Source organism: Apodemus sylvaticus, chromosome 15, assembly GCF_947179515.1.
Source record: "Apodemus sylvaticus chromosome 15, mApoSyl1.1, whole genome shotgun sequence".
Classification (NCBI taxonomy): Eukaryota; Metazoa; Chordata; class Mammalia; order Rodentia; family Muridae; genus Apodemus; species Apodemus sylvaticus.
The window spans coordinates 77,381,011-77,406,893 of NC_067486.1; the positions used below are offsets into that span (position 1 = coordinate 77,381,011).

General features: G+C 45.4%; 2 protein-coding genes across 2 annotated transcripts in view; one reads left to right on the forward strand and one right to left on the reverse strand.

The window, feature by feature from the left end:
• Masp1 (MBL associated serine protease 1) overlaps window positions 1–874 on the forward strand; it is a 69,549-nt gene extending 68,675 nt beyond the window's left edge. Inside the window, exon 16 of the mRNA XM_052158739.1 lies at window positions 37–874. Coding sequence (XP_052014699.1) covers window positions 37–227 — 191 coding nt within the window. The 3' untranslated portion in view covers window positions 228–874. The remainder of the gene's footprint in view (window positions 1–36) is intronic.
• A 21,930-nt stretch (window positions 875–22,804) lies between these two features.
• On the reverse strand, window positions 22,805–25,883 carry Rtp1 (receptor transporter protein 1). Its single transcript, XM_052158796.1, has 2 exons — window positions 25,302–25,883; window positions 22,805–23,619 (listed from the first exon to the last, which is right to left on the reverse strand). The coding sequence occupies exons 1-2, from the start codon at window positions 25,571–25,573 to the stop codon at window positions 23,100–23,102; spliced, it is 792 nt and encodes a 263-aa protein (XP_052014756.1). The 5' UTR covers window positions 25,574–25,883; the 3' UTR covers window positions 22,805–23,099.

Here is a 25,883-nt window from a genome sequence, read left to right on the forward strand (position 1 = left end):
GGGCTTTGTATTTATCTGTATCTCCCCTTCCTTTAGGGGGGAAAGATGCCTGTGCTGGTGACTCTGGAGGCCCTATGGTGACCAAAGATTCAGAGATAACTCCATGGTACCTGGTGGGCGTGGTGTCCTGGGGTGAAGATTGCGGAAAGAAAAATCGCTATGGAGTTTATTCTTATATCTATCCCAACAAGGATTGGATCCAGAGGGTCACTGGGGTGAGGAACTGAGTTCAAATCCCAGCTCAACACACGCTGTATGGTCAATCGCCAGCAGATCAGCAAATGCAAGCAACCTTTCCTTCCCTGGTCCTCAGTCTTCACTGCCCCTTCCTGGGTGATACTGGAATTGTTTGAGCCCCTTTCCCCAGTCTTTATAGAGTAGCAGAGCCAGTCAGAGCAGAAGGCTAGATTCAGGCTCCATCACTTAAGATTTTTGGAATGTTGGACAGCTGACTGCCTCTTTGAGCCTATTCTTCAACCATGAGAAGCAAGTGCTAGACCTTATCTACCTCACTAAAGCATGCTAAGGAGAAAGTTAATATATACATAGTACTTAGCCCGGTGTTTGGCATAAACTGTATGTTCTAAAAAATGTGACTTAGCAAAGACATCTGTGCCCATGAGGCAGGTAGAAGTACCTTATAAACTCTTGGTAGGGTCTTAGGGATGATTAATGCCACCGCTCCACCCACCGTCAGCCATTGCTTTAATCTGTCCCCTAAAGTCTTTACCAAATCTCATCCTCCCAAGCCCAGCCCCAATCCCCCACAAAAAAATGCAAAAGAAAGAAAATCCTTAGCCCTATGACACGACCCCAGTCACACACCCAGCAATGTCGTTTGGCACTTTAGCTAAGTACCAAATGGTAAGAGAGGAGAGAAGCAGGGGCTGGGGGGTGGGGAGGATGGTGCCGAAGTCACATCTGTCCCCGTCTCTTATGGGACCCTCACTACAAGTCTTTTCTTCTTGGTTTGAAGGTGCTTGTAAGCACTGACATTCAAGGATCCGAAGGAGCCATGTCTGTTATGATGAGTTAGATTCAAAGTAATCTAAAAGGAAAATGTTCATTAGGTTCAAAAGACAAAATTCTCCTGCTGTCCCTGAAATTCCCACAGTGATCCACTGTACTCAAGTCCAAAGGACAAAACCAAGGCCAAGTGCCACCAAAGATCTTCCCCTTGCTCTGAGTAAAGTGGCTTTCCCCACCCCCTTCTCACCCTCTAGGCATGCATGTACAGGCAGGCCTCTCAAGCTCGCTCTCTCTCTCTCTCTCTCTCTCTCTCTCTCTCTCTCTCTCTCTCTCTCTCGCTCTCCCCCCCCACCTCTTGCTTTTCACATCCTAGCTGAGCTCAGGCTACCATTTCTCTGATTTCTGACCCTTTGTCTCACCCACCTGAGAACTCTTGTCTTGGAAGAAGCTTCTAGAAACCTCATCCTAGACAAGATTTTCAAGCAAACAGAAGCCCAGCCCTGAGTTTCTGTATGAGAATTGTTCTTCATAGAATACTTTGACCAGCCAGGTGGTGATGGTATACGCCTTTAATCCCAGCACTCTGGGAGGCAGAGACAGGAGGATTTCTGAGTTTGAAGCCAGCCTTGTCTGCATTGTGAGTTCCAGGACAGTCAGGGCTATATAGAGAAACCCTGTCTTGAAAAAAAACCAAAAAGAAGAAGAAGAAGAAGAAGAAGAAGAAGAAGAAGAAGAAGAAGAAGAAGAAGAAGAAGAAGAAGAAGAAGAAGAAGAAGAAGAAGAAGACGGGCGACTTTGACCCTTGACCTGCATTGCCGCTGCTAGAGTCCAGAAGAATCTCTGCTAAATGAGGAAGTAGGTGGGGAATGAGGACTTGTGGGCATTATTAAGCCCAAGGCTGCACACTCAGGGACAATTTCTCCCCTCTACCCCTCTGAGGTTGATACTCTACTTCTTTGCCCTTGACTCTTTATTATGCAAAGAGATGACCCCAGGGCCCAAGAATCAGATTCTTCTCAAGCAAGCTGCTACTCTGTTTTAGTTCCTGAAGAAGAATTTTGATGCAACTGCTTCTCATTGTCCATCGCCAGCACCTCCTGAGCTGTATACCGTCCAGGTCACAGGGACTGCTGCTGCAGTCTGCTGCAGTGAGGAGTGAATGGGTCATGGCTTCCAGACGCTCCTGGTGCAACTGTGACACACATGTGACTTTGATATGGGGATGACCCCTGACAAGTCTGTTTTAGAGAGGCGAGGCGGGAGGTAGAAGAAAGCCCAACGTATGTAATTAAAGGAGCGGAATGCCAAGAACCAGCTTAAAGGGTGATGACCTTCAGAAAGTGGGCATTTCTAGAAGAAGAGAGTTCGAATCCACTCAGATCCCACCAGCCCCTCCCATAGGAATGATATTTCCAGGAAACCAGCATTCAAGCATGAGAATCAACATCTAAAGAGGCCTCTCTCCAAAATTCTTCCTTAGGAACTAAAATAGAGTATTTATCCATATCAGAACACTTGGCACTTTAAATACCTCCAGGATTCCTGTGCAGATACCAACTTCTGGCTGGGCCCAGTTTATTCTATTTAACCTCCAAATTATGGCTTCATCTTTATCTTGAGAAAATAAATGTCCCATGAAACTTCAATCTCGGCCTACAAAGTACCTGTTACATGATGTGGTGGTTTGAATAAGAATGGTTACCATCTGCTGGTTCAACTGGAGGTCAGCATGCAGAAGGATGTGAATTGATCCATCCTTGTATCCTTGTACTAAGCTCAACTCCAAATGGATCAAGGACCTCCACATAAAGCCAGACACTCTAAAGCTAATAGAAAAGAAACTGGGGAAGACCCTTGAGGACATCGGTACAGAGGGAAAGTTCCTGAACAGAACACCAATAGCATATGCTCTAAGATCAAGAATTGACAAATGGGACCTCATAAAATTACAAAGTTTCTGTAAAACGAAGGACACCATCAAAAGGACAAATTGGCAACCAACAAATTGGGAAAAGATCTTCACCAACCCTACATCAGACAGTGGGCTAATATCCAATATATACAAAGAACTCAAGAAGTTAGACCCCAGAAAACCAAATAACCCTATTAAAAAATGGAGTACAGAGTTAAACAAAGAATTCTCACTGAAGAACTTCAGATGGCAGAGAAACATCTTAAAAAATGCTCAACTTCATTAGTCATCAGGGAAATGCAAATCAAAACAACCCTGAGATTTCGCCTTACACCAGTCAGAATGGTTAAGATTAAAAACTCGAGACAGCAGGTGTTGGCGAGGATGTGGAGAAAGAAGAACACTCCTCCACTGCTGGTGGGGTTGCAAATTGGTACAACCACTCTGGAAATCAGTCTGGTGGTTCCTCAGAAAACTGGGCACCTCACTTCCGAAAGATCCTGCTATACCACTCCTGGGCATATACCCAGAGGATTGCCCAGCATGTAATAAGGATATATGCTCCACTATGTTCATAGCAGCCCTATTTATAACAGCCAGAAGCTGGAAAGAACCCAGGTATCCCTCAACAGAAGAATGGATGTAAAAAATGTGGTATATATACACAATGGAGTACTATTCAGTCATTAGAAACAATGAATTCATGAAATTCTTAGGCAAATGGATGGAGCTGGAGAACATCATACTAAGTGAGGTAACCCAGTCTCAAAAGATCAATCATGGTATGCACTCACTAATAAGTGGATATTAGCCTGGAAAACTGGAATACCCAAAACATAATCCACACATCAAATGAGGTACAAGAAGAATGGAGGAATGGCCCCTGGTTCTAGACTCAGTGTAGCAGTATAAGGCAAAACAAGACCAGGGAATTGGGAAGGGGTGGGTGGGAGAACAGGGGGAGGGAAGGGGACTTATGTGACTTTTGGGGAGTGGGAGACCAGAAAAGGGGAAATCATTTGAAATGTAAATAAAAATATATTGAATAAAATAAAAATACATCAAAAAAAGAAACCGTAAGCATGTCAAGATAACTAATAATTACTTATAAAATAATGAATACTTAAATAAAAATGATTTAAGAAATCAAAAAGAAAAAAAGAATAGTTACCATCTATTTGAATACTCATCAGAGAGTATTGTTTTCTGAAAGAATTAGGAGATGTCACTCTGTTGGAGTAGACATGGCCTTGTGGAGGAAATGTGTCACTGGAAGTGGGCTTTGAGGTTTTCAAAAGCCCAAGCCAGGCTCAAGGGCTCTCTTCCTGCTGCCTGTGGATCAAGATGTAGGAGTCTTGGCCACTTCTCCAGCACCATGTCTGCCTGTATGCCACTATGCTCCCGCCATGATAAAAATGGACAAAACTTCTGAAACTGTGAGCCAGCCCCACTTAATTGCTTCTCTTTTTGTAAGAGTTATGTGGTCACAGTGTCTCTTCACAACAATAGAACATTAAGACAGAAGTCTAGTTGCTGTTATGGTCTAAGAAACCTAATCACCTAAATCTAGAGACACAGAAAGATGGTATAGGCATGGGGTCCACCTTGTCTAAATTCAAAACCTAATGCTAACCAACTCACTACCTTCAAGTCCAGCCAGTTCCTTAACAACTCTAAAATATGCTGTGCATAAAAAGGCCTGTCTTCCAAGCAACTGAAATCTACCTCCCTAGAAATTAATTTGTGTATTGGAAGCTGTGTTTTTATCCTGTGAGCACTGGTACTAGCTGTGATGATCGTGCCTGGGATTCATTAGTCAAAGAAGTTGTTCTTATGGGAAACCACACATTCGTTCCAATAAACATCTGCATTGAGTCAAGGAGCTCTGCTTGGCTCGTGTACTTTTTCATGCACTGATGGATCTGGTAAGTTGTTTACATGTTTCAAAAATTTGTTCTATTCGATTAGGATCAGTGTACCATGAAAAGAGAAAAGCTGATGGGAAGGTTGACTTGTAGATTCAAAAGAATGTCTCTGGTTCTATTGATTCATTCTTTCTTTAAAAAATAAAAATAAATAAAAAATTAACAATAAAAAAATTACCATTGTCCCTGCAAATTATCAGGATACCATAAAGCTGAGGTCTCAGCACAAAAATTGGTTTTCTCAAATACCACCCACATCCAGATTAGAAAGGGTTTTTTATTTTGTTTTTGAGGGTTTTGTTTTGTTTTTGTTTTGCTTTGTTTTATTTTCTTCGAGGAAGGGTTTCTCTGTGTAGTCTTGGCTGTCCTGGAACTCACTCTGTAGACCAGGCTGGCCTCAAACTCAGAAATCCGCCTGCGTCTGCCTCCCAAATGCTGGGATTAAAGGTGTGCGCCACCACCACCTGGCTTGTTTTTGAGTTTTTATGTTCAATGTCTGTCTATCCCAGCAGAGTCAATATTCTGGAATATGTACCTTCTTTTTGCTATAAGTTAATCTACTCTGCAAAGGCATGACTTAAAAAGCAAGCAAACAAACCAACCAGAAAACCTCTAAGATGTTTTTCAAACAAGAGGTAAGCAAAATATGGAGAGAGAGGAAATCAGGGTTACTTCCAACGGAGGCACAGTGAATATCAGTCTAGAATGGGTCTCAAAACCAAGAGACGAGCTCTGAAGCAGCAAAAGTTGACTTCAGTCTATTCATTAAACTGAAAAAAAAAATGCTTGCCATCTCTTGTTTCAGATTATTAAATCCATGAGTCAGCAGCAAAGAAAAACTATTGAGAAATTATAAGCTTAGTCCAAATGTATAAGTTCTTTTAGGAATATCATAGATGTTTCTTAGTATACAGTGAGTTCATTGATACTGAGGCTCTTACATGCACATTCTCTAGTTGAACCCCAACGATAATCCGTGATGAAATTACTCCTCTGATCCCCCATTGTACAATGAGCCAACTGAAGCACCACAAACAGACTGTGACTGGACCTAGAAGCAGAAGCTTGCACAGCTACAAACAAACCAAGGCCCCAGATCTTGGTGTATCATATAATCCTCCAGTAAACAAGGCCCCTTTGAAGTTGATTCTAGAACTTGGGCATGAAATACACAAGACAAGCCTGGAGTGCCTTACAGTGCCAGAAAGTAAGGAAGCATTCAAAAATGTCCTCAAAGGTGAGGACAGCTCCAAATGGCAAAGGCCCAACTAAAGAGCCCCAGTGGACAAAGCTGGAACAATTTGAGCCACAAAACAGAGTTAAGTTGAATAATAATCCAAAATATAAAACAAGTAACTGCAAGCACATACTTCATGGATAAATTGTTTAATGAGCACATAAACTGTGAGAATAGACAAGCCAGCTAAGAAGAAACTTGTCCGACCCTTAAGGGTGAGCAGTACATACTAGGTTTCTTCCAGAAAGCATAGTACAGGGCTGGGTGGAGCTCAGAGGAAGAGTGCTTACCTGACATGAACAAGATAACAGGTCTGATGCCCCACCATACTCCTGGAAGAACAAGAACAGTATGGGAGGAGAACATAGTTACTCCACAGTGCAGACAGCACTACCTCAGTCCTACTTCAGGAAGTAAAGGATGAGATCAACAATAAGCACCCACAGTGAGACTGAACAGGGCTCTGCTGCTCTGTTCTCCATCCACAAACTCTGTAATTCATATCAGAAAAATTGCAACTGAAGAGTATTCTGCAAAGCATCTGACCAGTGCACCCCAAACTGTTCAAGTCATCGAAAAGGGCACCAGGGATCTTGTTTTTAAAATGTCATAGCCAACAGAAGCTTAGAATGGGTTGTATTGTGCCCCCCACAAAAGATATTGACTCTCTAAACTCCAGTTCTTCTAAATGTGAATTATTTCAAAATAGTATCATTACCAATGTGATTAATTAAAAGAAGGTCATGCTAGAGACAGAACAACTGTTATCCTCACAGACGAAGAAGAAGAAGAAGAAGAAGAAGAAGAAGAAGAAGAAGAAGAAGAAGAAGAAGAAGAAGAAGAAGAAGAAGAAGAAGAAGAAGAAGAAGAAGAAGACACAAACACACAGAGGAAAACACCATGTCAGTAGGCACAGAATCCTGCTGGGACAATTCAGGTGGCCCGGGATTGCCACCAAGACCCCGGAAAACAGGAACAAGCAAGGACAGGAGCACCTTGATTTTAGGTCTCTCACTTTATTACAATACCTTAAAGGCCTGTCACTTTAAAACACTTAGTTTGAGACATTCATATAGGAGACTTCACAAACAATTTTATCTCATGTGGGATCCTGGGGTGTGGGGGTGCGGAAAGCAAACACTATGGAGATTCAAGCCATGTATGGATCTGATTGTGAGCATCTATCTGTGCTGGTTCATCTACTCTAGCAAAACCATGGCTCTACAGGATAGACAGCATGTCAGAAACAGATGCTACTAGTGTGGGAGACACCATAACTCTCTGTGTCATCGTCATAACCTTTATAAATGAAAAACGATTCTAAAACAGAGTCTTTAAAAATTATGTGACCTGTCAGCTAGAAGGTAGAGGAAACAGTACTTAACTGCAGTTTCTGATGAGCTCTGGGCCTTAGTCCTTGAGTAGGCACACCAACTTTTGAGAAATGAGGCAAGACACAGGTCCTTCTCCTGTCTGGTGTAGGGTCTGAGTATTGGTGCCTCTTAGAAGACCCCTAAATGATTCTAACAAGCATCCAGTCTGAGAATCGCGCTGTTCTGAGTTATCTGGCCCATGAGAGCCACTATTTCCCAGGCTTCAGGTCCCCTGATGTTCTAGCCTGTGATCCAGAATGTTTCTGTGACTCAGTAGCAATGTCATTGCTAGGGTACTCCTTCTGTAGTAAACAGAACTCCTTTACAATAAGAAACCAAGACAAGGAAAGTACCACAGGAACTGGGGAGCAGCATATTGGGGCTCAAGGAGGTGAAAGGACCCTGATATCTGAAGGAAGCTGAGTGACATGGTGTCCCTGGGTATCTAGGGAGAAGCTGTCTCTGAAGAGATAGGCAAGTCAGAAGAAAGAACACCACAATGTCTATGAATGGCCCTAGAAGCTTTGGGTTTGTGGGAAGGGAAGACTTGAGCTTTCTGAACCAAGGAAATGTATGATCAGTTCATTCTTCAAATGAGGTGTCAGTGTAGAGAATGAACTCAGATTCAAGATGGCCTCAGAACTTTAGGCAAGAAACCTATTGTTTCTCATTGAAACCAAATCCATTGGAAGGAGAGTTTTGGGCATCTGGAGTGCTGAGAACCTAGGGCCAGGCCTAAAGATGTCTTTAGCTAATCTCATCCTCTGTGAATACTTCAGAGAGAATTAGCAAAAGAAGAAACAGAGCAGGGAGCAAAACCCAAAAGGAGTGATGCGTTTCCAGGTCTCTGGTCTTTCTCTGCCTACTGGCATCATGCTAGAAAGGAAGCGTGGGCTACTCTGAGCCTGAAACAAGGAGACAAACAGGGCCTTTGTAGTGCTCTCCTGCATCTGGTATGCATTGGTCTTTTTTCCCAAAGAGATCAAGAAAATGTCATTTGGATGCAAAAACACGGACTCAATTCCCAGCAATGAGCTTCTGATCACAGGGAAGAGGAGCCAGCACCGTTTCAACATCGAGACAGATCACAAAGGCTCCGAGGGAGCTCCCCCTAGAGAAATGGTGGGTAAAGCATGTTACGACAATGAGAAGGTGTGTCTAGTCCAAGTGATGCTCAAGGCATGCATGAGTGACAAACATCTCAGAACAGGCAGAATGCCATTCCCCCTCTGCTTCTCCTAGGCTGGTGCTAGCCTCTGCAAAATAAGAGGTCTCTGTAGCATGAATATGGGTAGAAGCCCCTGCTCATATGCTCACCCTTGGTGTGGCTGGAGTAAGACCTGAACAGTGGGGGTTTGTGAGGATGTCCATGTGGTTCTAATGAACATCATTTGAGAGCCACTGTTCTAGACTATTCTGCCAGAATGTAACCTCTGAAGAATGTGGGAGCCTGTTTGTCCCAGATTTACGACTTGGATTGAGGTTACTCAATTAGTAAAAAACAGCGACAGAAGAGGTGGCAGAGGAGTTTTAGGAGGTAGGGTTTAGTGCTTCCGTCAGCTGGACTATGCCCTCAAAAGGTTGTGGTGATCCATTCACCCCCTTTCCTGATCACATGTTTCCTGATTTAAGATATTTGTGCTCACTCTAACCCACACGTTCTACCGTTGTTAGCCACTGCCTCGTGAGAACTAGGTCAAAGGAAGCGCCATGCCCTTGAGTTTCTAGAACCTTAAGCAAAATAGGCTTTTCTTTTCTAAGTATCCTGCATCAGATACTTTGTTATTGTAATGTGAAGCTAAACTAAGGCAGAAGTTATGTTCTTCTGGTCTATAATGATAATCAAGCATCAATCAGAGCAAGTCCTGGAGTCCTCAGGTTCCATATAGACTCAACTCAGGTTTAAGGTCTCAGAAGCTGCTGACCCAGTTAGACAATGAGGACTTTTATCTTCCCTTGCGTTATTTATCATGTGACATTATCTTTCCCAACTCCTACAACCATGTGGCTTATTTAATCCATGTCCATTAAATGTCATACGTGCTTAAGGCCTGCCAGTAGGACCCATAACAACTGAATTTGTTCCTTTAAACAACTCCACAACATTTCTGTCTTGGTGTGACCTTGTGTGCTCAATTCCTAATTGGCAGTCTAGGCCTCCCACTAAGTCATTTTTATTTCAGTACATTTTTAACTTACGAAATACTTCAAACGCACTGGAAAAAAAAATAGACACAAGTCCATGTCCTGCTCAGAAGTGATGAAATAGTGGTCTGTGTGAGGAATCCCAATGGTTCCAAGTCAAGCTGTGAGATGGTGCCATGAGGGGAGGTGGCCTCCACCAGGGCAGAGAGCTCTGGTGCTGACTGTGAAGACCTGGAGCTCAGCCCTAGCTCTGTGTCTGGGTTCAGATGCTATCATGAATTCTCTCTGCACCTCCATCTTCACAGTCTGCCCCATGACTTCCTCCATCTTTTCCACCTCTGAGTGAAGAGCCCCAAGTTCCAGTCCTCAGGACTCTTCCTTATCTCTGTGCTGTGAGTGTGTCTCTGGATATTTAGCACCATCTAAACACAGATGACTCTGATTTTCTTGTAGCTTGCTCTCCCTTCTGATCTACTACTGATACCTTGCCAATTCTTTTTTTTTCTCTTTTCCAACATAGTATTTTTATTGATTATTTGGGAATTTCATATAATGCAGCCTAACCTCAGTCCTCCTAGGTCTGCTCCCCACCTTATAACCACTACCACCCCCCCAAAAAAAGAAAAAGAAAAAAGAGTACAATCTGTGTTGCCCATAGACTCACCAGAACATGGCCAAACTCCCAGTGGCCAGCCCCTTAATGAAACCTGAGTCCATCCCCACCCCACCAGAAGCTATCAATGGTGAACAGCATCACCTCATCCTTATTACACTTTTTAATAATTCTCTTCAATGGCTTCCGGTCTAGCCTGCCACTTTTATGGGGGAGGGGGAGGGAGGAGAGATTCACAGAGAAGCTTTCTGTGTGTCTGTCTCTCACGTTTGAGTCTACAGCATTCAATACCTCTGCAGAAGAAGTCTCCTTGCCCTCTGTAGCCAGCAGGTACATGGTTCATGGATCTCCACATGATTTCCATTACCAACACTGACCACAGCCATAATCATGTGCTCCATGCCTCAGTATGGTCTCTGATGTCAGTACACGCTATGGACATCAATACTGTCCTCTACCACAGCATGGACCGCCTAGCCCTTGGCAGCAGCACAGGCCACAGACATTAACATGGCCTCTGGGACAACACAGGCTATGAGGACCAATATGGTGCCTGGTGGCAGCCAGGTCCATGAACATCAACATGGCCTCCTGAGGGAGCTCAAACCGTGAACATGCACATACCCTTCAGTGGTAACATGCATGGACCATGGTCATCAACATGGCCTCTAGGGGAAGCACCAACCATGGGTATCCACACATCTCAGAATATTTCTACATCCATGGAGGTGGGGGGGGGGGGGGGCAAAGTAAAAACTTACCAGACAGGAGAGAAAACTGCCACTTTCCTAAACAAGTATACTTTCTAAATGCATTCTAAATACTTATCTTTATTCCTTCAGATAATAACAGTTCTCAACTCTCATCAAACAAGTTTCTTTTTTCAGCAAAGACCATCCCAAAAATCCATAGCTGGTCAAATTTCAGAGAACAAAAACCATAGGGTGCCCAGCCCCAGCTGATATATATGCAAGGCAATCCCTCATCTAAGGTTCAGGGATCATTGCAGAAGAGGCAACATAAAGATTGTAAGACACAACTGACCAGGATGCCTGAGTGAGGCAACACCTTCTATGTAGGACAGGGAAGCTTCAATCATGAAATCTTAGCAATATGGTCACCAAAATAAGGCCCTTACAATGACAACACTAGTAGGCATGGCAACTGTGGTGGTTTGAATAGGAATGACTCCCATAGACTCATGTGTTTAAATTCTTGGCCATAGGAAGTAACTGTGGCCTTGTTGGAGGAAGTGTGTCATTGTGGAGGAGGGCTTTGAGGACTCATATGCTCAAGCTATGCCCAGTGTGGCACACAGTCTCCCTTCTGCTGCCTGTGGATCAAGATATAGAACTCTCAGCTCCTTCCCCAGCACTATGTCTGCCTGTACATCACTATGTTTCCAGCCATGATGATAATGGAACTGTAGGCCAGTCCCAATTCAATGTTCTTCTTTATAAGAGTTGCCGGGGTCATGGTGTCTCTTCACAACAATAAAACCCTAAGACAAAAAAAACATAGATGTAGGAAATCTCACAAGGTCCTTCCCCTATGTGAAGAGCTATAGATAGTTAATGGCTGCTGAGAGAGGGAGAGTCAGTCTTCTCTAGGGATGAGCTCCCTAATAGCTTATCCATTCATAAGCAGTCACTTTTAAACACATGTGCATATGAGCCAAATGGACTCATCAAGCTATCTTTACATATACATACATGTGTGACTGTAATTGAAAAAGAGAGGGAACATTTGAATGGGAGTGGAGAAGACATGGCAGGAGTTGGAGACAGGAGAGCGTGGGGTGGAAATGACATAAACACGGCATTCCCGAGTATAAAATTCTGACTTGTTTTTAATGACCTAAATAAAAAAGAAATGAGAAGACAGAACACAAGCTGAAACTTCATCATTACCACCCAAGGCTTTGCATAAGGCCAAGTCTTGCAAGGGAGGTGCCTTTCAAAATATGCATCTTTATAAAAAACAGGGACATTGGGTTGATGAAAGTTTGCTTCAAAAGAATAAAGAGAAGGAAGAGGCTAATAATTTATCCAAAAAGAAGGACAAACTTCAAACCGACAAAGGTTTAAGGAAATCCTGGGATAGCAGATCTATAACCCATTGGAAAGATCAAGGTCAAGATCCTCCTGGAAATGGACAAGGATGGAGATGGCTCAAGAGAGCAGAAGCAAGGTCAACATGTGTAGGATCCTTCAGTTACTGTCTGCCTCAGCAACTTTATACAGGAGTAAAACCCAACTGAGCTGAGGTCAGCTGCCCAGGTAACAGAGCCAGAATTTGCAAAGGTCTAACTTCCAGACCAGTGAGATTTCTGCACCACAAACACATGTCCACCTGCTTCTCAGGAAAAAAAAATCAGCTCCTCCCCACATGTGCTAGGATACAGACAATGCCAGAAATGACTCCAAAGGAAATGCCTTAGTTGGGAGTCCTACAGAGAGACAGAATGAGACTTGGAAAGGAATTAAATTCCTCCTGGGGTATTCTAGCCAGTAGGAGTGGGGCCCAAAAACCACTGGTGTTTTTAGTTTGAGATTTTTAAAATAGCAGTCTTTGAAGAATGAAGTATGGTCACCATGCTTCTGGAAAAGCAAAGTTATTGCTGTGAAATAAATAGAAAGACAAGAGAAGAAACCACCGTGGACGAGCGAAAACAAGCCAGTTCTGCTGGGAGATCGATCCCCGACACTCTTTTTCCATAAGCATTGACCAACAGCATTTCATCTGAAGTCACAAGGCAGAAAGAGTGTCAGGGCTCAAAGGAGAAGAGTTTAATTGAAGGGAGAAAGAGCATGAATGTTTAGTAAGCCCTGTGCCGTGTGACAGGCATGGCCTGGAGCAATACTGAACGATAAAACGTTATCCCCATTTTGATGAAGGGAGGAATGAAACTCAAAGCACTCAGGTGCTGGCTGGGAAGAGGCAGGATTAGCCCTCAAGTGATCCCCAGCCCCATGTTTCCTGACCTTCTATAAACCCTTGGTGCACTGTGCTGCTCTAAATCCGTCTTGTCTGTAAGATATGAGCCCTGTATCTTTAATTTATTTTACAGGTGCCTTAATTTTCCTTTTGTTAAGTTTCTTGGTTCTCAAGACTTAGGGGGGGGGGTCTCCAGAAGGCTAATGACCTGTCCCTCACTGGGTCCCTCAAACTGTTACTTCTTGCTGACCCAGCATTAAGGATCCCAACCTCTAGAGCTGCGTATGGTACCTGTAGGTCTCCTCTTACTATAAACACCAAAATTCATGTGCACTCCAGTGGGAGAAGGGCCATGTTTTTGTAATTTCTCCTGAGGAGTTTATTTATAATACTTTGAGTACATCTAACAAGTTCATCATGTTGTGTGTGGCATGTGGAAACTACCCTGGAGAATTCTGCAGAGATAAACAAGCAAGTCTGGAATTCCTTATCTGTCACAAGTACAGGGTCCAACAGGGGAGACAGGTGAGGGCTCAATAATAAACTCAGAAGCATCTCCTATGGTAGGAAGAGTCCTAGGAAAGTTCCAGACTAAAGCTGTAGGTAAGGGTTGGATTCTGTTGTATAGTCGGTTTGTCCTAACTCCAACATTTTCTCTAGGAGTTGAGGGGCCGTGAAACTCAGGAAATTAATGAAACTTACAAGCTTAGGATGTAGACAAGGCTTTCAAATTTCAGGAAAGTTTTGAAATTGCCAAGATGCACAAGGCTCCTTACCAAGTTAGTAAGCAGTACTGATTGCATGTCTCCACCTGCCAAAGGGCCTCCAGGGGTTGCTGAGGTCACAGCAGTTGCGAGTCCTCATCCTCTAAGGTAGCAGGCTGCTCAGAGCTGCAGCTGCCCCTCACACTTCTGTGAGGAATCCCCAATAAACTCAGTGCTTCACTGAGCTAGCCTTGAGTGGCCCTGATCCTTCCATCTGCCCTCAGACCCATGTCTGGGCTGAACAGATGTTTGTGAGTCTCTCCAGGAAAAGACACAGTCTCCTTGCTCTGCGTGTCTTCACATGTTTGGAAGCAAGACATTTCTACAGTCTGATGACATTTTATTGTCTGGTTAATAAAATGATCGAGTTTCTAGTGGGTCATCCAACTCTCATATCTTTGGCTTTGCAAACGTTTACTTCCCTAAGTGCGCAAGAGGTGTGCAAGCCCTTGTGCTCGCAGATAAGCACTGGGGAAGCAGGACTCTTGGGCAGGCGGGGTTGTCTCTCCAAAGGGAGAGATGTAGAGCCTGTTTTCCAGCCAGAAGGCTGGGAGCAGTCTTGGTTAATATCCTGGTGGCCTTTGCTCCGTCTATATGGAGAGACCACACTGGTTCTCCCTCGCCCCTTTCCCTTAGCTTGAGCTTGTTTACTCTTAATGTATAGAACCTGTCCTTATAGAAGATGTTCCATGTACTTTACAGAGTTTCAATGTAGTCAAGTGTTAAGTTTTGTTGTGCAAATGGGATTGAGTTAATTATCACTAGGAAACTTCTTTTTTTATAAATTGTGCTGTGTTTAAATATGCCTAAAGCAAACCACTCAGGGTCAGACTCTCAGAGTTTGAGCCAACATCAGCTACTGCGTAATGGTGAACCAAGCCGCCTTCTTGTCCCTCACAGCACTCTGTTGGCCATGATGCCTACAGAGACCCCCACACTTAAATAGCCTTTCAGAATCACAATGCCTTAGAGTTATAAAGAGAGTCCATGAGAGCCAAAGCAGAGGAGGCAACACGCATTCTAATCAGAAACACTGAGTTTATCCTCACTTAAAGGAAATGGAGGGGAAGTGATGTAAACCAGAAACCACTAGAGAGTGTCGGAAGTTACCTGTCGAGCGAATGGAGAAATAGATGATACCATATGAAGAAGCATCCTGCTGCCCTGTGCAGAGGCTGGTCCCATCGCAGCATCCCACTGCCCTGTAGAAAGTCTGGTCTTATGGTAGCATCCCTCCACCCTGTAGAGATTCTGGTCCCATGGCAACATCCCTACTTCCCTGTGGAGAGTCTGTTTTCATGGCAGCATCACTATTGCCCTGTGCAAATGCTAGTTCTAATGAAATGAAGAACAGGAAGAACATTTGACGCCATTTTAGCAAAATGGTATAGCCCCGTGTGTGTTCCCCCCACAGGAACATTACAAAATCACCATAGGATGACTAAAATAACCTTATAGTCATGTTGGAGATCAGTCAAACATGAGCAAACATATGAAACTCTAAGAAATACATTTTTTCTCAGCTCAGCTCACCCCTCTCCCAGAGGAAGTGGAGAGGACCATATGCACAGAGCCTAGACTTTATTTGCAATGTTCTAATCCATCTGGGAGCTGCCTAAAGGATTGGCCTCGGTCTTGCTAGGGTCTTAGTAGGAGTTCCACTCTGGAAGACTGAAGAAAGACTATGTACCCACCGATACTTAGGACAAGATATTAGAGATGAAACCATAGAACAGAACAGTCCAGACTCAGAGATGCTATAAAGTGAAAGGACTCAGCAACAGCTGTGGTGGGAAGGTCTCGAAAGGCTACAAGCTCAGGCCAGGGAGCTCAGAGAAGGCTCAGGAGACCTCAGTTATCACGTCTCACATGCTCAGGGAGTGGAAAACTTCTGTGGCCCAAAGTCAGCCTGCAAAGACTGGTAGAGATAGTTTTCTAGATGCTGATTTAATTACATTAATTAATTAATTAATTAAGTGTGTGTGTGTGTGTGTGTGTGTGTGTGTGTGTGTGTGTATGAAGGCACAGGCACATGCACATGAGACTACATATACAAAGGTCTATTCTAGTTTTCTATGGATGCAGTAAACACCATGACCAAAAGCAACTTAGAATTTTATTTGGCTTACACATCCCAGGTCACAGTTCATCACTGAGGGAAATCAGGAGAAGAACTCAAGCAGGAACCTTGGAAGTAAGAACTGAAGCAGAGACCATGGAGGAATGTTCCTTCCTGGCTTCTACCCCATGATTCATTCTGTGTTCTCTCTTATATAATTCAGAATCACCTGGCACCGGCTTGGGCCCTCCCATATTAATTATTAATCAAGAAAATGCCCCGTATACTTATCTACAGGCCAATCTGATGGAGGCATTTTCTCGGTTGAGGTTCCATCTTCCATCCATGACCCTGATTTGTATCAAGTTAGGGGGAAAATGCCAGCATAGGTCAAAGGTCAACTTTCAAGAGTCAGCTCTCTCTGTCTACCACATAAGTCCTGGTGATCAAACTCAGGTGGCAGGCACATTTACCCATTGAACCATCTTGCCAGCACAAGATGCTCCATTTGAAGCAAAGGAAATAACCGAAATGATTAAGGGAAGGATTCAAGCATATATCTGTACATCACTATTCACAGGGATGTTATTTATGACACACATGAGAAGCAAGGCATTGTCCTTCAGAGGGTATACAAAAATGTGGTGTGTGCAGGGCTTGCGTCTTCTCTGTTCTCCAGTTTCCCTGACTGGCCTAGGCTACCCTCCCAGATCATCCCTTCTCCTCCCATTGAGGACCAAATGTGTGATGAACGTGAAACTTTTACCTTCATGACTCTACAGCCCAGCTCTCGCCAGGTTCACCAGCACACATCTTACACACACTGCATCCTTCTAAGCCTTGTGTCTGTAACTGCTCACCAGAGGGCAGCACTGATGGTCAAACTGCCTTCTGCTCGGTCTCCAGGATTCATGGTTCTTGATTCGCCTTATCATTTCTCATTTCTTCTTGCTTTCCTCTCTGTCAGGTTCCCGCTTCTGCCTGATTTCTGCGTGTGGGTGCTCTGCAGGGTGCCCCTTTGAGTTTCCTTCTCTTTCCCCCTTCTCTCATTTCTCCACATCTCCTGGATCTTCTCACCGCTTCTGAGACTTTTGTTGACTCAGGGAAAGCTGTGTCTTGAGGCCTGTACAACCCTTACCCTGGTGTTTCTCTTGTCATCTCCATTTCACAGTTTCAATACACTTTCAGCGTCAACACATTCAAATGGATTGCCAGCTGGTCGTCCTTTCTGGAAGTCTGCGACGTCTATCATTCTGACTACTTTAAGTTGTACCATTTAGTGGTGGTAAGTACACTGGCATTTCTGTGTCATCCCTGTCACTATCTAGCCCTAGAACTTTTTAATGATCCCAAACTGAAACTGTCCCCATCAAATGCTCCTTGCTGAATCCCATTCTCAGAGATGTCTCCTAGCATTCCACAGGGAATATGCCTGGTGCCCTTGTCAGAGTCTCTTAGTCAGAAGGCACAGAGCAGCTGATCTAAGGAAAAGGGGGAATGTGTTCAGAAAGTATGCATGTGTGTGTGCATGCATACACGCACACACACAGTCTCTTACACACACACACACACACACACACACACGCACACATACTCACACCTACACTCACACACACACTCATACACTCACACACATAGCCACAGCGCTGGATATGTGAATAAAGGAACTCTTAATCACACTGGGAGTCTACCACTGGAATAAATAAACTTTTTTCAAGTTTTTTTTTTTAAATCCCTTTGAATGTCACTGACATATCAATCACTTTCTGTCTATCCACATGTTTCTCTGTTGAGAGACAAAGATATAGACCTCCTTAGTACCATTAGCAGTGTTCCGTACCAGACAAATTGCCCCAGAAAACAGAAGGCAGAGTGCTAGCTACCCCCAAGAAAGTTCAAGAAAAACTACGCACCTCTCTTAGAATATCTATCTCTTCAGCACTTATTGTCCCAGGATGCTGTAGCATAGAGAGAACTGACTCTCCATGGAGTTATGCTCAGCCAGAGAGCTCAGAGCTAGTGGAAAGGCTTGGCCACCTTGGCTTCAAATGATGCTGAGACGCATGCCCACCGGCCTTACAAGTGGCTCCGGGGAGCTGCTGTGGTTTAATATAAAATGCCTGTCAACAGCAAAAGTGTCAACTGTGTGGCTCACAGCTAGTGGTGCTGTTTGGGAATGTCCCAGAAAAAGTAGGAGGTGGGATCAAACTAGAGAAAGCTGGTTACTGATGATAGCCTTAAGGTGTCCTGGCACCCTCTTATCTCACTCTGTTTCCTGCCTATGGGGAATCTCTCCCCTGCTACATGGCCTATAGCTGCACTGTTCTTCCCAATTGCATAGGGCTGAGAGACTGTGGGCTAGATCACCTTGAACTTTGAAGGGAAAACAAACAGTTTTTCTGTTATAGTTTTCTCTGAGGTGTTTTGCTCATGGTGTCCAGAATATTACCAACAGTGTGGAACTGAGACCATAGATGTGTCCACGCCTGACCATGTGGTATGGAATTAAGCCTTTGGAATTTTTGTTTGAAGAAGCAAATCAGAAAAGGCTTCCAGTTCTGCCGAGCAGAGCTTAATGGGTGATTCTGGCCAGTGCCCAGAAGATCACAGTACTGCTAGGAAGCTGACAGTTAAAGACTCATAAGGTTTCCGATGGGAGGAGGAGGATCCTGTTGAAAGTCTAACTGGAGGCCATTTGTGTGGCTTTTGTGCAGGGGGGGAAATGATCTGCATTTCTAATGTTGTTAGAATTAAATAAAATACAATTTCCATTATGAGATAGACATGAACCTTTAGGGGCCCAGGGATGGAATACTGACTTGAATATGAATGGCCCCCACAGGCTCACATGGGAAACACCTGATATCTACCTGGTGAAGCCAATGAGAAAGTTCCGGAAACTTTCAGGAGTGGGGCCTGCTGGAATGAGTAGTGGGGGTGGGGATAGGCTCTTGGAAGGGTGTGGCCCTTCCTTGTCACATTCTGTTTGTCTCCATCATAAGGCTCCTTCTGGCGTGTGTTTCTGCCACCATGACATTCTGTCCAAGCACATGGAGACAAGCACCATAGAGTGACAGCCTCGACACTACAAAGTAAAACAAATCTTTCTGCCCCGACATTTCCCTCTGAGGTATTTTAGTCACAGTTACAGGAGACAACTGATCCAGAGACTGAGCTGAAGATAGCTATAGTGTACTCAATTTAGGCTACTAATTTTTTCAGATTTATTTATTTTATGTATATGAGTACACATAGCTATCTTCAGACACACCAGAAGAGGACATTTGATTACATTACAGATGGTTGTGAGCCACCATATGGTTGCTGGGATTTGAACTCAGGGCCTCTGGAAGAGCAGTCAGTGCTCTTAACCGCTGAGCCATCTCTCCAGCCCCTCGGCTACTAATTAATAGCAGCCCCTTCTATGGTATTTCCCCCTACTGTTTTATACTGGTTAGGCATCTTGTCAGTTTGACACAGCTAGAGTTATCTGGGAAGAGAACCTTGATTGAGAAAATCCCTACATCCAATCGCTATAGACAGGCCCAAGGGCATCCTCTTAATTAACAATTATGTGAGAGGGCTTAGCTCACCCCTGGGCATGTGGTTCTGGGTTGAATAAAACAGTAGACCAAGCAAGCCAATAAGCAACACTTCTGTGCGGGTACAGCTTCAACTCCTGCCTCCAGGTTCCTGTCCTGCTTGAGTTCCTGCCCTGACTTCCCTTGGCAATCCTCTGGAATATAAGATGACATAAACTCTTTCCTCTCCAATTTGCTTTTGGCCATGATATTTATCAGATGGTGCTTATAAAAGGAAACCTAAGGCTGGAGAGATGGCTCAGTGGTTAAGAGCACTGACTGCTCTTCCAGAGGACCTGAGCTCAATTCCCAGCAACCATACGGTGGCTCACAACCATCCGTAATGATCCAATGCCCTTTCTGGTGTGTCTGAAGCCAGCGACAGTGCACTCATATATGTAAAATAAATAAACAAATCTTGAGGAAGGAGGAGGAGGAGGAGAAGGAGGAGGAGTGTACAGGAAAATATCCAGAAACGGAGGTGCAGACGCAAGTTGTGACGTAACATGGCATGTCGAGGGAGGCCTGACGAAGGGTGACACTCACAGGAGACTTGAGAGAGGTCAGAGAGCAATCCGGGAGCCTTTCTGGAGAACATTCATGGTACAGGGGATATTTCCAGTATGTATGAAGAACAGCCCAGAAGCCAGGGTAGCCTCCGCACTAAGAGGGTGATAAGACCATCAGAGCCATGCTGTTTCTGGCTTTTACTGAGTGGGGGTTGGGGGGGGGTAGAGGGATGGCAGAGCCGCACTGGGATTAAAAGGATGCCCTAACTGCAGCACTGAGGAAGGCCCAGGTTGGGAGGGAAGGAGCCTTCTCTATGCCCTTCCACGTGTGGACTGCTGACTGCAAAACACAAATCCTCTGGAGAAGGCTCAAAAGGGAGCAGGCTTCCTTACCAGACAGAGCTAGCCAAAGAGGGTGTGAGCTGCCTTGATCAACGATGGCCTCTCGGCCATCCAGGGTGCTCAAAAGCAGGCTGGGTCGGCCGGCACTGGGACATGTGAGGGCCCAGGCTTCAGGTGGATGAGTGCAGGGTGGGACTAGGAAAGAACTAGAGATGTTTTAACCCCCAAGAAAGGGCACCTGAGGTAGAGACAAAATGAACAGCCGAAAGTGCCAGGGACAGCCAGTCCACGGTTATAGCAGAAGCCACAGCTTCCAGAGTCTGGAGAGCTCAGCATTGCTTGTCTAAATCCATGCTGCCACCTTAAACAAACCAACCCCATCCTCTAAGTGCTTTGGTTTAAATATTTTATTTGGGTTTTATGGGTACAAGTTCTAGGCAACTAGGTGGTGCTATGAAAAGGGAGACTATACATATTCTCAGGAACAAATAGTACGCAGAAGCAAAGATGTGGCTGGAGATAGCCTAGCTATTGATTTACTTAGTCATTCAACAAAATCTTACTGAGCTCTTGTTCTTGTGCTCAATAGAGGTAAAATACAATACAGGACGTCTGTGTTGGCTGGAATTTACATTCTAATGGGGAGTGCATCCAAAACTAAGAGATTACAGCGGGTCGGTTGGCTAGCAAGGCAAGAAATGGTGTAATGGAGACCAGAGAGCAGGGTAATGCCATTGTAGCAACAGATGTCCATGGTGGGAAAGAAAAGGGAGGATTATATTCCCAGGGCACAGGATGAGAGGTCCGGCCACCAAGAATGGAAACTGAGCCCCAGAGTTCTGGGGAAGCTGGGGCGGTTCCTCAGAGGAGACTGCTAGGCATCATTTATAAACTAGATACAAATGAAGCTGCCCCTTTCTTAGCAACATTGTACCAGGCAGCAGAGTTCTGTCTAACTCGGATGTTTAGGTCACTACTATTGCTTTAAAATCTCCCCTAGCATACAGACAGGGCTGAGAAGCTCTGAAGTCAGCAGATGAGTCTGACAGTCTGAGCCTGGCTCAAGATGCCTACTCTACTGACCCAGATCAGAACTTACTAGAGAGCGGTGCCCAGGACGTGTGGCCGACTAAAGAAATTAATACTGTGTAGGAAGAAGTCACAGCTGGTTGCTACTGTCAGAGCGAGGGTCATGGTGACACTTACCTGGTGCTGATTTTCTTGGCCCAGAGCAGTAGCTAGACAGAGTGTCACTAAGAGAGAAGACAGGATACTTAGAGGGGACACTAAAGGCCCGAAGGACATCAAGGACCATGTGGAGAATCTCAAAGGTGCACTGATGATACCCTGAATGTCTTCATGTATGCCACCTTTATGTAAGTGGCTTTCCTATCCCTGACACTACAGAGTGTGACTTCCTACGGATGTGGCTTGAGGACAGGAAGTCGGTTACTCACACGGACAGTGAACAAGGGCTCCTAGGGCACAGAGTGGGGGCATCCCATGCCCAGTGGTTCCCTCTCCACCAGCCTTACTCTCTATTATCAGGACATCTCCGAGCCTGTGACTGCAAACTGTAATGTATCTCAGTTTGAAAAGACAAGAGCTTCCGGGAACTCCCTACTAACAAGTTATTTGTATCTTTAATGCATCCTCTACCACTGTGGTCTAGGTAGAAAGCCTCTTTGACAAGAAAGTAAATGTAAAAAACCAGTCTTCTACCCTTTCAGCAAAGTCGCAGGAGACCAGGACCCTGTTCCCCTGTTCTTGACATCAGCAACCTGACCATCTGAACCCTGAAAGCTCTCCGCTATAATGAGGAGTCATTCTATGTGGGTTTTTCTCTTCCAAACCTCTCTAAATTGGGCCACTTCACAAGCACTAAGTGTGAGGCCTCACCCTGTGACTACCTCAGCTGTCACTAGTCTGTCAGGCAGGCAGACAGACCCTGGGATCCACCTGAAGGACAAGATTCCAGAAGTTTTCAAGTCTGGGGAACACAAGCACAGTGCAATGGAGCCAGCAACCCAGTGACCCTACCTCTGTAGCCTCAGGAGAAACTTCTGTGTGTGAGTAAGGCTTATATTGAAAGCAAAGAGGCTCTTTAAAGCTACAGCTAGATGCTATGGTTATTAATGAGGACAGGGTGGGAATACCAAGAGAGAAAAGTCAAGTTCCTTGGGTTTAAGATCTTTAGAGATAACCTAATCCTATAATTTCCAAGATTGTTTTCTTTTTTAAGCAGATATTATATATATATATATATGCACACTATATATATGTGTGTATATACGCTCATATTTACACATATATATTGTGTGTGTGTATATATATATATACATATATAGTATATATATATATACAATGGATATACATGTATATACAATGTATATACATGGAATGCCATGGAAAGTAATTCTCTTCTGATTACAGTCAGGGAGAAGGCAGAAGTTGGGCGTGGGGGGCAGATATTGGGTTAGGAGAAAGCAACTCATTCATTGGCTACTTCCCAAATCAAACATCCCTGACGTACCTAGAAGGACTCCAGAACTCTGAATTTCTTTGGAGAATTCAGCCATCCAGCCCAGACCCTTAATTTTACAGGTTGAAAAAAAATGGATACATTATTCAGGGTTCCTACTGAATCAATAACCGCATCGCATTAGAATGTGACCCGTTCCTAAGCCAGGTCTCACCTCACCTCTTCCCACCAGCTGACTCCCCACCCCAATCTTAGACAGAACTACGGAAGGAGAACTGGAGGTAGATGATGAGCAACAGGACTGTGGCCCAAAATAAGCACCAGGGAATGGAGCAGAAGTTGCAGCCTGAGCCCGCTTCGGCCTGTGGCTTGGTGGGGCTGGGAGCACGGGAGAAGGTGTAGGTGGTCGCCTCCTCCTCCAGCAACTTCTCGCTGGGCTTCCAGTGCACGATGCCTTCCTGGCAGGCCTCGCAGAACTCTCCGCGGTGTCGCCGGTTGTCCTGCCGGCTGGCCACGTGGATGCGGTAGTGGCCACCGCGCTCGCCGTAGCACTGCTCACGCAGACTGGTGATGAGGTTGTCCACCAGGCTTTCGATGTTCTCCTCCAGCATGCTGGACTCGTCCAGCCGCGCTGTGCCGCACTCGTAGCACAGCTGCTTGAACACACGCATGCGCACCGAACCAGCGCGCTGAGCCTTGTCTAAGTACATGTGGAAGAGGATGACCACATGGGGAGACTGCCAGGTGTGCCAACACCAGGAGCAGTGGAACCTGCCAGTGGGGGAAAGAGAAAGCAGAGAGGGTCATGTGACGGGAAGGAAACAAGCCAGGAAAGGGTGAGGAGATGTGGAGGCTGGTAGAAACCGAGCCCGGAGGTAGGGCGGTGTGCCTACAGTCCCCAGGATCCATTAGTTTCCCCAGGACGCCATCCTTCTTGCTCTATGCGAGTGCCCAAGGGACAAGAGCAGTCTCCCAGACTTGCCACAGGGCATCTAGTCTTGGTCTGCTGCCTAGTGGCTTTCCAGAGTCTGAGTCTCCCTTCAGCCTGGTTTCTTCAGGGCATGTCCCTCATCCCAACTCTAATAAATTCATTCTTTATCTATAAAACGCACTGGGTGCATTAAGTGAGCCCTCTGCTCACACCACGTGGAAGTTCATTCTATAGCAAATCTGAGTTTTGCAGGCTGAGATACCCAAGCCTGTCTGTCAACACTGAACAAGTTAGCGCAGGCCCAGAGCTAGTGCATTCCCACGTCCTGGAAGTGGAGGCAGTGTGAGCCCAACGTGACCCTGCTTTCCCCCGCCCCCCAGGACCAAAATCTCCTGCTGACTGAGGCCATGGGGGGGGGGAGGGGATCGCAAGTCAGTGACCAAGTCTGAGTTAGCCACAAACCCCTCCCACCCTACCTCAGGAGACCAGCTGGCAAGCAGCACCCTCCTAACATCTGATCCAGGCACCCCACGTTTTCGCTTTAGTTTTAGGTTTATTCAGATGTTTAATAGCTATTTTCCTCACTCGGGCCGCACTTGGATTTACTGTCAGAACTGGAGGGGCCACAGAAGTCACCTATCATTCATTTTGGTTCAAGACACAGCAAAAGAAGCCTTGGTGTACACAACAACTAGTGAGAGTTGGAATCAGCGTCCAGCAGTGCTGGCTGAGACGACTTGAGAATGTGTGAAGCTAAGCAGGGAGGCCTTCACCAGATACCCAGATACCGGCGCTACCTTTCTGCCTTCACTCGGGTCCCCACAGAAAAGTCTTAACATAGACCCAGCGACTGGACCCATGGGCTAGAATGTAGCTATTCTCGGGTGTCTTTGTACCTACAAATCACCTGGGAGCCTTCTAAAATTTGGGTACTTAGCTGAATCTGGAAGGGGCCTAATATTCAGCAGCTATGACAAATTCTAGATGATTGTCACTGTCATCCCTGGAGCACAAGGTGAAGCTCTAGGCTAACTCTTCCTTCAGCATAGCCCAAAGTGGAGTGTGGATTGCTCAAGCGCCACAGAGCCAACAGCAGAGTCAGTTTCCAGCACGATTCGTGTGTTCACCGTTGTAAGCCAAATGGAGCTGAATGAACCAGATGTAAACTTGAACAGATGCCTTGACCCTAAGCCTCTCTTCTCTCCGTTCACAGCTACTTTTAAAGGCATTATTAAAGTCTAAAGATCTGTAAACTGGCAAAGTCAGAGACTAATAAGTATTGTCCACCTCTTTATTTGCCAAGTGGAGAGGCCATAAGACGAAAAGTTCTCCTGCAATCAGCAGAAAACGTGGACGCAAACTGTGTCCCATCCCCCTCTGAGGGACTCCCTGTCTTCTAGTTTACACAGGCCTAACAGTGAAGCTTAAGCAAGCATGGGTTCTGTGTGTCCTTAGACGATGCCCCAGGGCTAAGAGAGGTTTCAGAGGCTACCCGCAGGCTCCTTAGTGCTGGGATACTCACCTGCCTGAGGCATGAAGCTCCAGGTACTGCTTCCAGCCAGGGGCCAGCACGTTGTGCTTGAGGTTGGGGTCTATGATGAAGTCCCAGCTGTCCGCCGGCTTCACCTCCTCCATCTTCTCGTAGAAGACCTTCTTCCACTCACCTGTGGTCACACTCTTACACATGTCTTCGTCAGTGGGAAGAGAAGGCAAACTACACTTTATAGAGAACGTGGGGAAAGAGGGTAGGTGCAGGGCAGGGCAGCGCAGTCTCCACGGTCTAAAAATCCTCATCGGCAGGACCAGGAGGAAGCAGGACCCAGCTCCCTCCTTTGTCCGCAGTGGAACCTGTCTCCAAGGTAACCAGGCAGAGTGCCAGGAGACACACCCTGGGGAGGAGAGTCTCTGGAAGGGTATTCCAGAGCCCTGACTGCACTCTGCACAAGCAAGGTTTATGAGTCTAAATGATCCACGACAGGTTGGGGGCTGGCAAAAGGCTAGACTTCAGACCATCTCACCTTGGCCTGTAACAGCATGACAAAGTAAGGACTTGAGAGCTGGCTCAATTTTACCTTACTGTTCCCTGGAGGCATCATCAGCACCT